The 13,779-nt window shown below is 39.6% G+C and overlaps 1 protein-coding gene across 4 annotated transcripts in view; it reads right to left on the minus strand.

The window, feature by feature from the left end:
• Window positions 1–13,779, minus strand: part of slit1a (slit homolog 1a (Drosophila)) — a 96,867-nt gene that overhangs the window by 80,216 nt on the left and 2,872 nt on the right. For all 4 annotated transcript variants that reach the window (XM_008429661.3, XM_008429659.3, XM_008429660.3 and 1 more), the window contains exon 2: window positions 39–110. In XM_008429661.3, coding sequence (XP_008427883.1) covers window positions 39–110 — 72 coding nt within the window. The remainder of the gene's footprint in view (window positions 1–38; window positions 111–13,779) is intronic.

A 13,779-nucleotide genomic window follows, 5' to 3' on the forward strand; every position in this document is an offset into this window, starting at 1 on the left:
TCTCATCATTGCTTACGAACACAAAGGTAACTGCTTACAGAACTCTGAGGTACTTCAGGCCAGCAAAGTCACTCTTGGTGATGCGTGTGAGGTTGTTTCCGTTCAGCTCCCTGCAAAGAGAGACACGCAAAACATGGATTAATAATTTATCTTTTCTCCCCTACTGGACTTGTTTAGCCCAGTGACTAAAAGAACATACAGTTGCATGGAGGAATCTGTTTTGATATATGATGCATAATCTTAGCACAAGTTACAGACACATAAAAAAGGAGCTTAGCTTTCAGTATAGCTATGACTGGTACAGAAATGCATTATTCAATCTTATTTATCCATATTATCCTAAGTTATTTCCCTAGTCTACAGTCAAATTTCAGATCTTAGAGAATCAATTCCAAAACAGGGTCCATATATCTTCAGGAAAAGTTCACGTTTCAATCTTTTGGGGGAAAGTCCAAGTCAAGCTGCCAATATTTGAGAGGCAAATCCACGTGAAGTCCCAATTATTTGAGGGAGAAGTATAAATCATGTTTCAAGTTCTTAAAGAACAAGTCCAAGTAATTTCCTAATCGCCATAGAGACAAGGACAAGTCATGTATCAAGTCTTTGAGAGGTAAATACAAGTCAAAACCCAAGTCTTGGAGGGACAGGTCCGAGTCAAGTAACAAATATCTGAAAAGCAGACACAAGTCGTTTATTGAGCTCCAAGTCCACGTTACTGAGTTTTTGGGGAGGTCTCAAGTTTTTGTCATTCCCACATCAGGCACATGCCAAAGAAAATGGAATCAAGCACCTAAAATGTCTCAGTTATTAACTGCTGTGAATTTATATTCTTAATTAAAGTAAATATAAATAATATTTACCACAAAAGAAATACAAACATACTTCGATTGATTCAAGAAAAAAAACCTGATTATAATAGCTACACAGAAATATGACAAACACATATGCACTGTAATCAACATTACAACAAGAAGTAATTTTACTGCACCACAGTCATGCAGGAGGGACAACATTACACTAACACCCTTTAGAAGAATTGACATTTACTAGCTTACTTTCACCCTTACAAGAGATAAAAATTGCTCATGAAACTTGAGTCCCAAATTTCAAGCTAAGAGTACAAATCCAATCATAAAATTATTGCTTTTGTGGCTTAAGTTTGACCAGAGTCTAAATCACAGACTCAAGTCCCCATGTCTGACTATTGCTACAATATAAACTGAAAAAGTTTATGTTTTTATGAAATGTAATGTCAACTATACCATAAATTGTTGGGTGACTCTGGAAGGTAAAGTTAAAGGGAAGTTCAGGCTCAGCTCTTACTCCACTGGGAAACATTAAGCAGTGCTGTTATAGGGAGGCCACATTTAAACTGCCTGTCTTTTTATTCCACATTTACCACCACCACAAACACACACGCAAACACACGCACATACACGCACGCACACAAACAACCCCATCCCCCGATACTCCCTACTTTCTATCCACCATGTCCTTTTACAATTTTCGGGGATTAGCAGAAACCAGCAGAGGGGATTTGAGTAGGACTGCAAGGCCAGAAAGCTAAGTGCTTTGGATATAATTGAGCAACCTCCCTGCTGTGTGCTAACCGTCACTGCAAAAAAAAAAAAAAAGCTGTAATAATAATTCCAAAACAAAGATTTTAAAATGACTTTTGATTTCCCAAATAATTCCACTGGCAAAATAGTTAAGCATCCAGAAACATCGGTGCTTAAAGATTTTCAGTTTCATATTCAACTTGATTCTGTTTATTTGCCGTTGCACAAAAAATCCTTAGTAGCAGGTTGAATTTTAACAAAGAAAGAGCACAGCATGCAAACCACAATGACACATGTCAAAAAAAGTGCAAACTTTTTCACTTTGACCAAGTTTGTATTATGTCTCCACCCTTTTCTGAACCCCCAAAACCCCGCTCTCCAAAAGCAAAATCTGGCTTGGAAATCTACACTGAAGCACAGGTCTCTTTCCCTCAGTCACTTTCTCGCCTAATGACCACTCGAGGGACTGTAGCGCTATGCAGCACGAACGAAAACGGTCATTACTGACAGATGGTGTATGCATGTGAATACGAGCATGTGTGTGTGCGTGCTTTTATATATATATTTATGTATATACACAGGTGCAATGATAGGCAGAGCAACACAGCCACAGGAAAATAAATAACGGACTGGGCTTCATTAGTCTGGGCTTCAACACACACATGTGGTGCTCATTACAGGTGCTTACGCAGACATACACACACAAAGATACACAATCTTCGGGATTTCCAGTGTCTTATCTTCAGGGTGGTCATTCCTGACGAGACCCGGAGGGCATTTAAACAGAGAAAGATAGAGGATGAGGAGAAGGAGAGACAGAGGAGGAGGTAGTGTATATGTGGAAAACTCACTAACGTTTCAACAACTAAAACACTTTCTATGTTTAGTAATTAATCCTTTTTATGCTACTCTACAGCTGGCTTATTAAAGTTGTCATGCGTGAGTGAGTAAAACGACCTGTTCTGGCAAAAAATTGGTTCTTTGAGAATGTCCAGAGAGGATGCAAAATTTACACAATGTTCAGACCAATTTCTCGGTTTGATGGTAGAACCAGTCAGAGTGAGACTGTGGAGCTACATGGTGTTTGTTGCAGTGGGATTTTGCAGCAAACAAGACATTAAAGGGTAACATAAGATATTTGAATTCATATTCTGGTAAAATACTGCAAGACGTTACAACTCTCTTGGCATCTTCACTTAATATAAATTTTGATTTTGGGGAGTTCCTGGATGCTGAAGCTAACAGCTAGTCATGGAAGGGCCAAAACCACAGCAGACTCGAGGGTCTTAAAACAACTCGGAGCTCAAAAACATCACTGTATTTTTCAAGCAAAAATTTTACCCGTTGTACTATTTGTACCGAGCGGTTATATACTCAGAAGCTGATGATCATTTAAACAGAGGAAGAAGGTGGTGAGCCACACGTGAACTATTTCAAGAAATTGATATATCTAAATATACATCCCGTCAAAATGTGTTGTTTATAGCTTTATTCCGCAATTTCGCGCTTCCCATGCGTGCTTCTAGGAGCACGTCTGGGGTTTGTAGTAAAGTGCAGCCGCTTGAAGTGTAAATCCGGGGTTAGGTTCAATGCAAACCTAACTACTGCTAAAAGGTTAATCCAACAGTGTTCATATAAACCGTTATGATGATTTGGCATCTGCTGGATATGGATTTATACTAGATGAAGATGCTGTAAGAGTTATTTGCTGCACAAGACATTAATTCCTTGTAAGCAGGGGTGAAAGTAGTTTTAAATTCTTGGGGGTACAATGACAAAAAAAAAATATATATATATATATATATATATATATTTATATATATATATACATACATAGCTTCTTTGTGTGCTATGGAGTTTCTGTGCTGATTAATTTTTTTGTGAAGAAATAAAAGCTGGGTAGCTCTTGAATTGCTACAAAATAAAGCTGTATTTCCTTCAGCCCACTGGCTGCAATGTTAACACTGTGAGATGCCATGAAACCTAAATCCTGAACATCATGGCATGGAGTGCATCCCAGATTTACATGTCTGGCATATAACCAGTTATTTTAGCTTTTAAACTGGTTATATTGATCCTGGGTCCAGACAGAGGGATAATCAGTAGCCCAGCATCATGACCTGTTTGTTCTGAAGATCCTGCAGCTTCCACTTCTCTTGCTAACATGGCGCCTCTTCACCTTGACTCTCATACTGACAGGAGGAACCACAGAGCTCTGTTAGGTTAAAAGCACATCATCTGAAGTTGGGATATTTTTCCTCTAACAGTTTCCAGAGGAATCACCTCAAATCAGATGCTGGATTGGATTTTATTTCACTGTTACTTGTGAATGTTAGAGCCTCATTTTCAACAGTGGAACTATAAAAGTTGAGAGATTATTTTGGAGAAAGTATCATCAACATCAATCTTTCCAGTAAATAAGAGGCAAAGAAGTTTGATAAAGTTTGATAGTCTCTCAGACTCTGAGCCCGACAGCACCAAACTATTTTTTTTATATTAAACAATTAATTTAATTTCACATAATTATCGCGGTAGAAGCCATTTGTTTGTTAAATACTTAATGAAACATATTTACCGTGTTTGATGTTTGTTGTAAATGACGTATACTCACAAAGAACGAGGTAATTAGTCCAAGTTTGTGAAACTACAGCGGCTGTGATGCGCCAAGACAAAGGTAAACAAAGGTAAAACAACCCGAACTGGTGATCAACTCTAAAAAAGTGGCACCTTTTTACTCTCCGTCTTTGTTATTTAAGCACACCCGTTGCCATGGCAACCGCTCACTCCTCGTGCCGAGCACAGATTACATTAAAAACATAACATTCAGTCCTATGATAATAGGTTTGCAGGCTTGATATATATTTTGCGGTCATTAATAAGCCTCCCTGAACACAGCGGTGGTTGATTAGTTAAATTTAAACTCCTGCTCTGATGGTTATTTTGGTAATGGAACCGAAACGCACCGAATTGCGCAACACCATGTTGAAACAATAATCACTGAGATTATTATTGTTGTTTGGTCATTAATTTGAGCACGTTTTGTTGATTGTTTTGTTGTTGTTTCTGTATTTATCATCAAAAATAATTTCCCAGGGAACAAAAAAGTCATGGGAATAGAAATTATTTTCACAGGTGTCTACAAAAAATGCAATGAACATTCAAGTTAAAATTGGTAGGCCTAACAGCAGCCAATCAGAGTGGGAAAAAATGTGTTTTTCACACATCAAAACATGATGCGTTTCACATCATGTGTTGATCTATTCACTGTTCAGCGTCTGATTCTCTGTTTTAATGCCATAATTCACATCTAGTTCGTCGCTCCGTCGCTCGTCCCGCTTCTCCTGTTTCAGAGTTTTGCACAATGTGAACGTCGTCTTTTTTTTTAAGCCCCCAAGGTGCAGGGCGGTCGGGAAGCGTATCGATGGGGAAAGGGCAGACCGACATAAACCTTTTAAAACAACGGAAACAATTTCTGCATTCTGATTATTGAAATTTAAAAGTCCTGTGTTGTTCTATCACCCCCGTTTTATATCGGACCGGCGTTAACGCTATAAAATGAACGTTCTTTATCGTGGTTTCACTCATGGAGGGATTTCTTTATTTAAATGGGTTCATTTTTCAGAAGGATACACAGTGAGGGTACCGTGATTTTAGCTACCAGTAGCAGGAGCGGAGCTGCGCCAAGAAGCTAACAGAAGCTAACAAACACTGAATAGAAGAAGAGCTGCCATCGATACAGTTGCAGCCAAGCATGATTTAATGTTACACAAGAAAGTTTTACCAAGTTGCTCAAAGTCTAAACTGGCATTGTTGTGCATTTAAGGTGTAAAGTTTACCTTCGACTAAACGCCGCCCAAAGGCCTCCCAGCGCCCCCTTGTTGTAAAAATGTCCGCCAGCGCCCCCTGCCGTCCTCTGAACGCCCTCTGGGGGGCGGTACCGCCCACGTTGAGAATCGCTATTCTAAATGCAAGAATAAGAACTCAAAGTATGGATACATTGAGTTTACTTCATCAGTGCTTACCTGTATATTTATTTTGCAGCTAAACAGAAGAAAACTCTGCTAAACTCAGACAAAATATATCAAAGGAAAAATGTAATATTTATTAGCGACAGAATTCGTCACTGCTGTTTTTTTCCCAAATCAAAGGGAGCCAAGCAATTTTGGCATCACAGTAAAGGCATGTCAACTTATTTCGTAGACACGTTTTTTTTTTTTTTTTTACAGTAACTCTGGACATATTTTTGCATGAAAGTACCGTCGCATTACTTTAAAGCCTTAAAATTATTAGCTATCATTCCAAATTCATACACCAAAGGATTTCCACCTTCAACTGGTTCACTCAAATCCATTCCATCCTCTGGAAACCTCTGGCAGTAAGAATTCCCACTGCTGACACACTTCCTGGGAAGAAATTGGATTTATGACATCACTATCCTAATCCCTCTTCATCTTCCACGCCAGGCTGATTGATGCTGGTGAATATATCCTGGTGCAACTTCCCTCGGGTGGACACAGGGCAGCTTTGCTCCACTACTATAGATCTCTATAATTCAAAGGAGGCTCTGAGCGCTGCTACAGTACTGAAAAACTCATTAGGTTTATTTGTGCCAGCTGCTGGGAGTCCTGTGCAGAGCTTGGTTTTGGACCTGTTTCGAATTGAGCTGTGCTACACACACACACAAAAAAAAGAAGATACAAGCAAACAGTAGAATAGACTAATGTGCGATACTTTCACACACCAACTAGAAAATACACAAGGTCTGTTTTACAGGGTCTCTGAGTACACATCGGCGTCTTATGCAGTCGTTTTAATCGCGCAGAGCTGTGCTCAGTTAATGGTAATTAGCACACAGTCAATTAGCAGACTAATTAAGATCCACATCATTACAGCCTTAAAAATGTTTTTTTTTTTTTTAAAACTACTCAAGCAATATATTTTTTTTAGATTTTAGACATTCACATACAATGAAGGAAAAAGACACATCTTAAAGTAAGATTAAGCTTTCTATTTTTTGGTCAACACTTTTTTTCTATTTGTTAAATGCTGAAAAAAATGCTCAAGTTTAATAAAACATTTCCATTGCAGAATCATTTTTATTATTTTTGCAAATTCTTGAGTTTATATACATTGCGAAGACTGTTCTTTCAGACAATTTAGGAATGCCCAGATAAGGATGTTGTCGTTTTGTATGCTTCTGATTCATAATTCATTACATTTAATTGGATGCACTCTTGTGGATGTGTCTGAAAGGAGAAAGATCTTTTTCGCCTTCAGAAAAACCCACACCACTGTTGCACATCTTGCTCACTAACAAAAGGTCACATTCTTTTTCTGTGATTTCACAAAGGTGGGTCTCTTAAGTTTTTTTTTTTTGTTTTGTTTTTTTTTTTTGCTTTGCTTTCAGTTTCAAAATAAGTCCTTGAAACATCCTCTGTCTTTAAGGTCAAAGTTATTTCAGGCTCCAAGCAAGGCCAACAAGTGAAGATTTTGTTTTTCTGCCACATCCTTCTCTAATATCACATCTAACTGTTACATTCAGGTGCTCAGATTTTTCTAGGCTGTCATTCTGCTGTGAACGCCACAAGACCATTTGTCCCAAACAGCTTTAGCCTAGCAGGAAACACAGAAACCCACTGATTGAGGAATGGTGGCACGGCGCTTTCCAAACTCCATGCTGTGGAAGCAATCTGATAACGAGAGCCCCGAGGCTGTACAACCTAAAACACGGATGCCCATTAATCACAGCTACAGACTGATATCGCTGTTTGAGCAGCAGACCGGCGACCGTGCTCCCCAGATCAATGAACAGGCGGAATAGCTGCAAACAAGCAAAACATTTCTCCTCCTGCAGATTGGGCAACATATGGAGGTGACAGCCATGAAACACACAGGTGGGCAGAGAGCAGGGAAGCGATATAGTCACAGAGAAACGGAAAGAAGACAGAGCAACTCTGACAGGGTTGTTAGCTGTCTGAAAGTGATGGTGTGTAGCAGTGTGGTGGAGTGTTGCGAGGAACCAGGGAGAGCTGCAGGAAGCTGACAGACTGTCTGGGAAATGTCAGCAGAGGGATGAAGTCTCTCAAGAGCTGGTGGAGACTGTGGCCTACATACCAGCTGAGCAGACAAGCTTTGGAAGCAGTGGGCTCTGTCTGATATCGTCATACGGTGCTTTGCAAAAGTATTCACACCCCCTTAAACTTCTTCACATCGTTGCTACATTGTGACCACACATTTGAGTTTTTTTGTTGTTTTTTGTTTTTTAGGATTTTATGGCATACAAGTTCATAACTGTGACATGAAAGGAAAAAGACAGTAAATATAAATTTGAAAAGTATTTACTCTGACACCCCAAAATATAACCCTTGGAAATCTTCTGATTTGTGATAAGAGACCACATAATCTCAGAATAATGCAAATGTTCTGTGAAGATTTTGGGATTTAGTGAACAATAGTGAGCAATCAGCAACACAAAGACCAAGGAACACTGCAGACTGATCAGGGGGAAAAGATGTGGCAAAGTTTGCTGCCAGGTTTGGTTACAAAACAATATCCACACCTCAGGGATATCTCGTAAGATGTTGTTACATCCTTCATTGGAAAAAAAACAAAACAACTACATTTCCACAAAGTCGTGACCATCCATCTGACCGACTGGGTGAAGAAAGCAATAATTAGAGGAGCTGTTAAGGAGCCATGGTAAATCTGCTGGAGTTTCAAATATCAACACCTCAAATGGAAAAATCTGATAATAAGACAACTTATTAGTTGTCCCCCAAATTTGGGCTTTATGAAAGGGTTTGTTAAGAAAATGTCAAAAAGTGTCCCAATTTATAGCTTAGCCATATAAGAGACATGGCAGACATGTGAGAGAATGTTCTGGTCAGATGCTGCAAAAATTGAACTTTTTGACCCATTGCAAATCACCATGAACACAATACACCTATGACTGTGGTCCTGGCAGTACCACTCTGTGGGGATTCTACAGCAAGGGCAGGGAAACGTGTCAGAGTTGATGAGAAGATAAACTGAACTTGAAAGATTTAAAATTGGGTCAGAAGTTTACATTTCTTCAGGACAATGACCTAAAAGGCACAGACAGAACTACAATGAAACAGTTAAACAAAAATTATTCATGCATTAGAATGTCCCAGAAATAATTGCAAAAAATAGGCTAAAATTTAAGTTTAGATTTCCAATTGTTTGTACTGGATTTTATTAAGCATCAGCAGTAAACGGAGCTAATTACAAAAGCAGAAACACTTATTGACATTCTTATTTCAAAAGTATTTTGTAAACCATGTATCTTTTTCTTTCCACTTCGCAGCTATGTACTACTTTCTTTTGGTCTGTCATAAAATCTCAACAAAATTCACTGAAGTGTGTGGTTGTAACTTTATGTGAAAGAAAGCAAGAAAGGGAGAAAGACAGAGAGGAAGAAAGTAGTAGAGAAAGAAACAGCCACAGTGACCACACTGTTTTACCTTACTGGAACACTTCTATCCACACTAAGAGGTCAAATTTCTCCTCAGCTTGAGCAAAAAACATCTCTCTCCATTGACATGTGGTTTTCAGACAAGCAGTTAATGCCGTCAACTGTACATTTTTACTGTGTGTCGGCGTGTGTGCGTGTGTGTGTGTGTGTGTGTCGATAATTACATAAGCGCGCTTGTGTGTGCAGTGACTGTCTGAGTGTGTTTCCCTCGCTCCTGGGCTCCTCAAGGGCTATTTACAGTTTTCATTCTGCTCAGTCAGGCCTCAAGAGCAAGATTACTGATAGGAAAGTTAAACATCAAGTAGATCGCTCACAGACATAGCCCACAGAAACATACACACACATACGCATACACGCGCACGCACACTGTTCTTTCTCACAGCCCCAATCACTGTGGAGTCTTCTCCATGCTGTAGAGGCCTTCTCTCTGTATAAACACTGAACAGCAAAAGCGCATGGCTGTATAGGAAACATAAAAATTAATGGAGCAAAAAAAATCAACATGAAATGGGAATGAACTGAGCCAGCATAGGTTAAAAGGCAGAAGACGAAAGTAACAGAGGAACACTGATCAAAAACTTTCGGGTAAAAGGGAATCAATTAAACATCTGTTCCTATATTGGTGGTGCTACAGGCAGGAAGAACACACACATGTAAGGAACTGAAGCAGAGGCCAGGACTGAAGGGCCTTTCATGGTTTATGGCGTATCTGTAGTTTGTTCAGCCACAGACTTGGAGGTTCTGTTGTGGCTTTTCATTTTGTATGAAGGCATGTAGGCTATATGAATGCACACTTTTGACTATAAACGGGAGATCATGTGGATAAAACATCTGCGCTCTGCCACATCTGTTACATTTCATATAAAGCAAACAGAGAACTGAGAAAACGTTTGCCTCACAAATGTTCATTGACAACTGGTAATTTGATTTATGTTGGGCCTGAGCCAGAGTATTTTTGTTGGTCCCTTTGAATAGAGAGCGTTTGGGTCTCACCCCCCACAGAGCCCACTGGCAGCAGCATTCCACCTGCTCTGCACAGAGAACAGCTCAGCTGCTGGCACATCAGATCCAGTTTGGAGAATAAGTTGACTTAAGTATCAGAAAACAAAGACAAGGTGATTATTATTCAATGATGACCATCCGATGGTGGATGGTCATTATTGTTTGCTAAATGGTTACTTAATATTTTGAAGTGGAGGTTCTGTGGAGTTATCACCAGCAATCAAAGCTTAAGTGGTTTGAAAGTGCAAAGCTAAAAGCAAGTCACAGTTGCACAGTTTATTCCAGAGATGGTAAACAACTCAAACCTCAAATGCTTCATTGTCATTCAATTTGTCTAAATTCGGTATATTTTTTTCAGTTTGTCACACTTAAAAATCTGGTGACAGGAATCAGACATTTCAGGTTCATCGCAGATTCACATACTCTTTTTTTTTTCTAATCAGTAAACACTCAGCGTTACCAGGTTCTTTACAGTGGAAGCTGTTACTGCAGAAAGAAGACAAATGTTAGCTATCTTAACATCAATCTTGCATTTGACTGTAAAGATCTGTGTGTTGGAAACTAGCCGGTGCATTGCAACACGCAGGTTTAAACGTGTTTTAAATGGTCGGGCTTAATCTTACCATATCTGCAAGTAAAGTGGGTAAAAATCTGTATAAGAGTTGTGGCTTGAAGTACCAATCAGGAGCAGCTTTCAACCTGACAAACTGTTTGCTGCAATGTTTTATAAGAAAATAAATCTTCCTGATTCTTCAAACTGAGATCAATCTGACTTCTGTGTGTGAGTTAAATAAAAACTGCTCCACAAAACCCCTCTCCAAAATATCCAATGTACTTAGACACAAACAATTTAATATGTATTTGAATTTGAACATAAAATAACAATAATAGTACATAGTAATACATTTGTCATAATTCTAATTAAACAGTGTACTAAAAATACCAAATTCATATGGAATGCGGCCAAAAATAAACTTGTTTCAAACACGGGCGACTTGACAAGTGCGACATGTAGATTACGAAGATGTATCTATCCGCTCTATCATCTGAGTGTTCACTGACGCATACTTTAACACACATACATCCTACCCCATATCCTTCACCCTTTAGCTTATTGCCGTTAAGTCTGTAGGGTTGCAAGCAAAGTGAGTCTCCTGAGAAAAGCGTAAAGCAAGCAAGGTGGGTTCTCAAAAATTCCCTTTTTTATAGTCTGCTGAAATGCCGAAACTCTCAGGCAAAGTAAAACCAATCCCACATGTGCTCCCCAATGTGCAAAAGCACATACATCATTCTGTATATATGCATGCCAGTCAAGCAGATTTCTTGCAAAAAGTATATATACGCTGGACTTGAAAGGTGATTTTTGGCAACACTTGCACACTCTGTTGATAAGGTAATTTCTCAAGTCTCCTGGGTGCCATCAAACACATCCATAGAGAAGCTGTGCTCATCTGGAAAGCAGGCCAGAGGGTGTGTGTGGACACACACCAGCTGGCTTTGATGCTTAGCGGTCAGCCATCGCTCTGCTTAGACAAGCAACACTCTGGCTGCACATGTAATGTTAAGTGTAGAAAGGTGAGTACGTGCTTGGGTCAAATGGAAAATAAAAACAGTAGAGTCGCAGAGGATGAACCCCTGACCTGGAAATGCTACCTGAATATTGACTCCGTATTTTCACAAGCAGAAAAAAAAAAAAAAGCTTACAAAAGCATTTTATGAAGCAAGTCAGGGAAACAGAGGAGCTGAGGAGCTCACAGCTGTGCTGGAAAGCCTGTAAATTGAACCGATTCAGTCCCAGGCCTGTACTTTCACTACAATCCTCTGTGCATTGACATTCTCTGTGCGATCTTCATTCCAGGCATTCTTCCTCCTCACTGGATTGTCAGCAATGAGAATGGATAAATGAGGCTGTGAAACTGGGCCTGAATTAAATTCAGTCCTCCCGGGGCAGGACCCTTCCTGCCTGCCATAATAAATACCATAATCCTTTTTATTCATTTATGAGCTTTGTGGTGAGCTACAATACTACTTACCACTCCGCTGCTTAGCACTCCTTTCATAAGTGATTGCCTCCTTTATTCTTACACTCACCTCATTTCTTTTCTCTTCACCATAGTCGGAGCTGGCAGGCACTGGTGGGCAGGTTGTGTTCAGCCACGTCACAGTAAATTATGGATCAGATGCCCAGTGAGCTGTCAGTTACTCTGGTTATGTGCTTTTTTGCCAGAAATGCTGCAGGCAAAACCTGGCACAAACTCCCACACCTCCCACCTCCAAAGCCTTAAAGCTATCAAAGCCATCGAGCCCCTCAACCAGCACTAACCCCCATGTGCTATCATCTAGTATTACTTATTCGCGGCACGCAGGCATATAAAACATATGGAGGCACATGCTCAAGTTTATGAATAAACAAAAGTGAATGCATGCATATGGTGCACAGCCTCCATCGCCTCTATTCTGGAAGAGCTCCAAGACGCCCTCTGATCTCAGTACAAGGTATTTTCTGGCTCATAATAACATTGTTGTTTTTCACATGAAAGCATCTAGACTTACTAAGGTGCACAACTCCTCTCGTTCTGCGCATCGACTCATTAAGAGATGAGACGAACATTTAAGATGAGCAGCTGGACTGTTAATTTGATATCTGCAGGACAAAGAGCTGCGAGCGACGCACTTTAATCAGCGTTACAAATTTCCCTTTGTTGGAGTCAGATTTCGGGGGGATTATCAAATTAATGTGATATTTGTCAAAATCAATCATTTAAAAGGCTAATTGCAAACGAGAAAGAAAAAGGCGAGAAATAAAATGACAAAACGATGCAAAACGGAAGCAGAGGGGACAAAGAGGCTATTAGCCAATATTCGGCAAAGAGTGATTTCAACACATGGAGCTCACAGTCTCATTACAGGCTCTGGTCTGAGGAGCACAGGGGTCAGACCTGATCCAAACGCACACTGACAAGTGTAAATGGGATTTTGCTGTCTGTCTTCACAGCCTCCTTGCACACAGTGGACCCCATGAGGACATGCACCTTTCAGGAAAAAAAAAAGAGGAGAAAACGCTAAAGCTCTTTAAAACAAATACCACGTTTGTTCACACACATATTCAGGAAGAGATCAGCCTAATAAACTCAACTGCATTTTTTGTATTTTTACTTTGTTTCCAAACCCATTTATCTTAAAGTTACAGCATGTAACTTTTATAAACAATATGTTTTTTAGTTGTGACAGTATAGTATAATCTGCCTCCTCCCTGTGGTCCTACAGCCAACTGCAGAAATGCACCACTCTCCATCAGAAACAACCAATCAAAGCCAGGAGGAAGGAGTAAGCAGTGTCAGTCACACTCGTGCATGCTGCTGTTTAAATATACATATTTCTTATTACTCCCACTTTATAGTACATTGAAAATATATTCAGAACCCTTGAACATGCTATTGTTTTGTGAGAATCAAATTACAGACATCATAGGGATGTTATTTGTTGCAACACAAAGTAAAGCATAGTTGTAAGGTGATGGAAAAATGTATTCTTGTATTTAAAAACATATTTTGAAAGTGAATTTTTTTTGTCTAAAGTGTTTTGCTGCCTCTACAAGATTTTCCTCAAGCATAGGCCTGCATCAGCTTCATCTATCTTCTCATCGACTCAGGTCAGTTTTCCTTTCTGAAGGAAAGCAAGCATGACACTGCTGCAACCATTTTTCATCAGTTTCCCACCACA

Source organism: Poecilia reticulata, chromosome 15 (genome assembly GCF_904066995.2).
Source record: "Poecilia reticulata chromosome 15, P_reticulata-male-v2, whole genome shotgun sequence".
NCBI classification, from domain to species: Eukaryota; Metazoa; Chordata; class Actinopteri; order Cyprinodontiformes; family Poeciliidae; genus Poecilia; species Poecilia reticulata.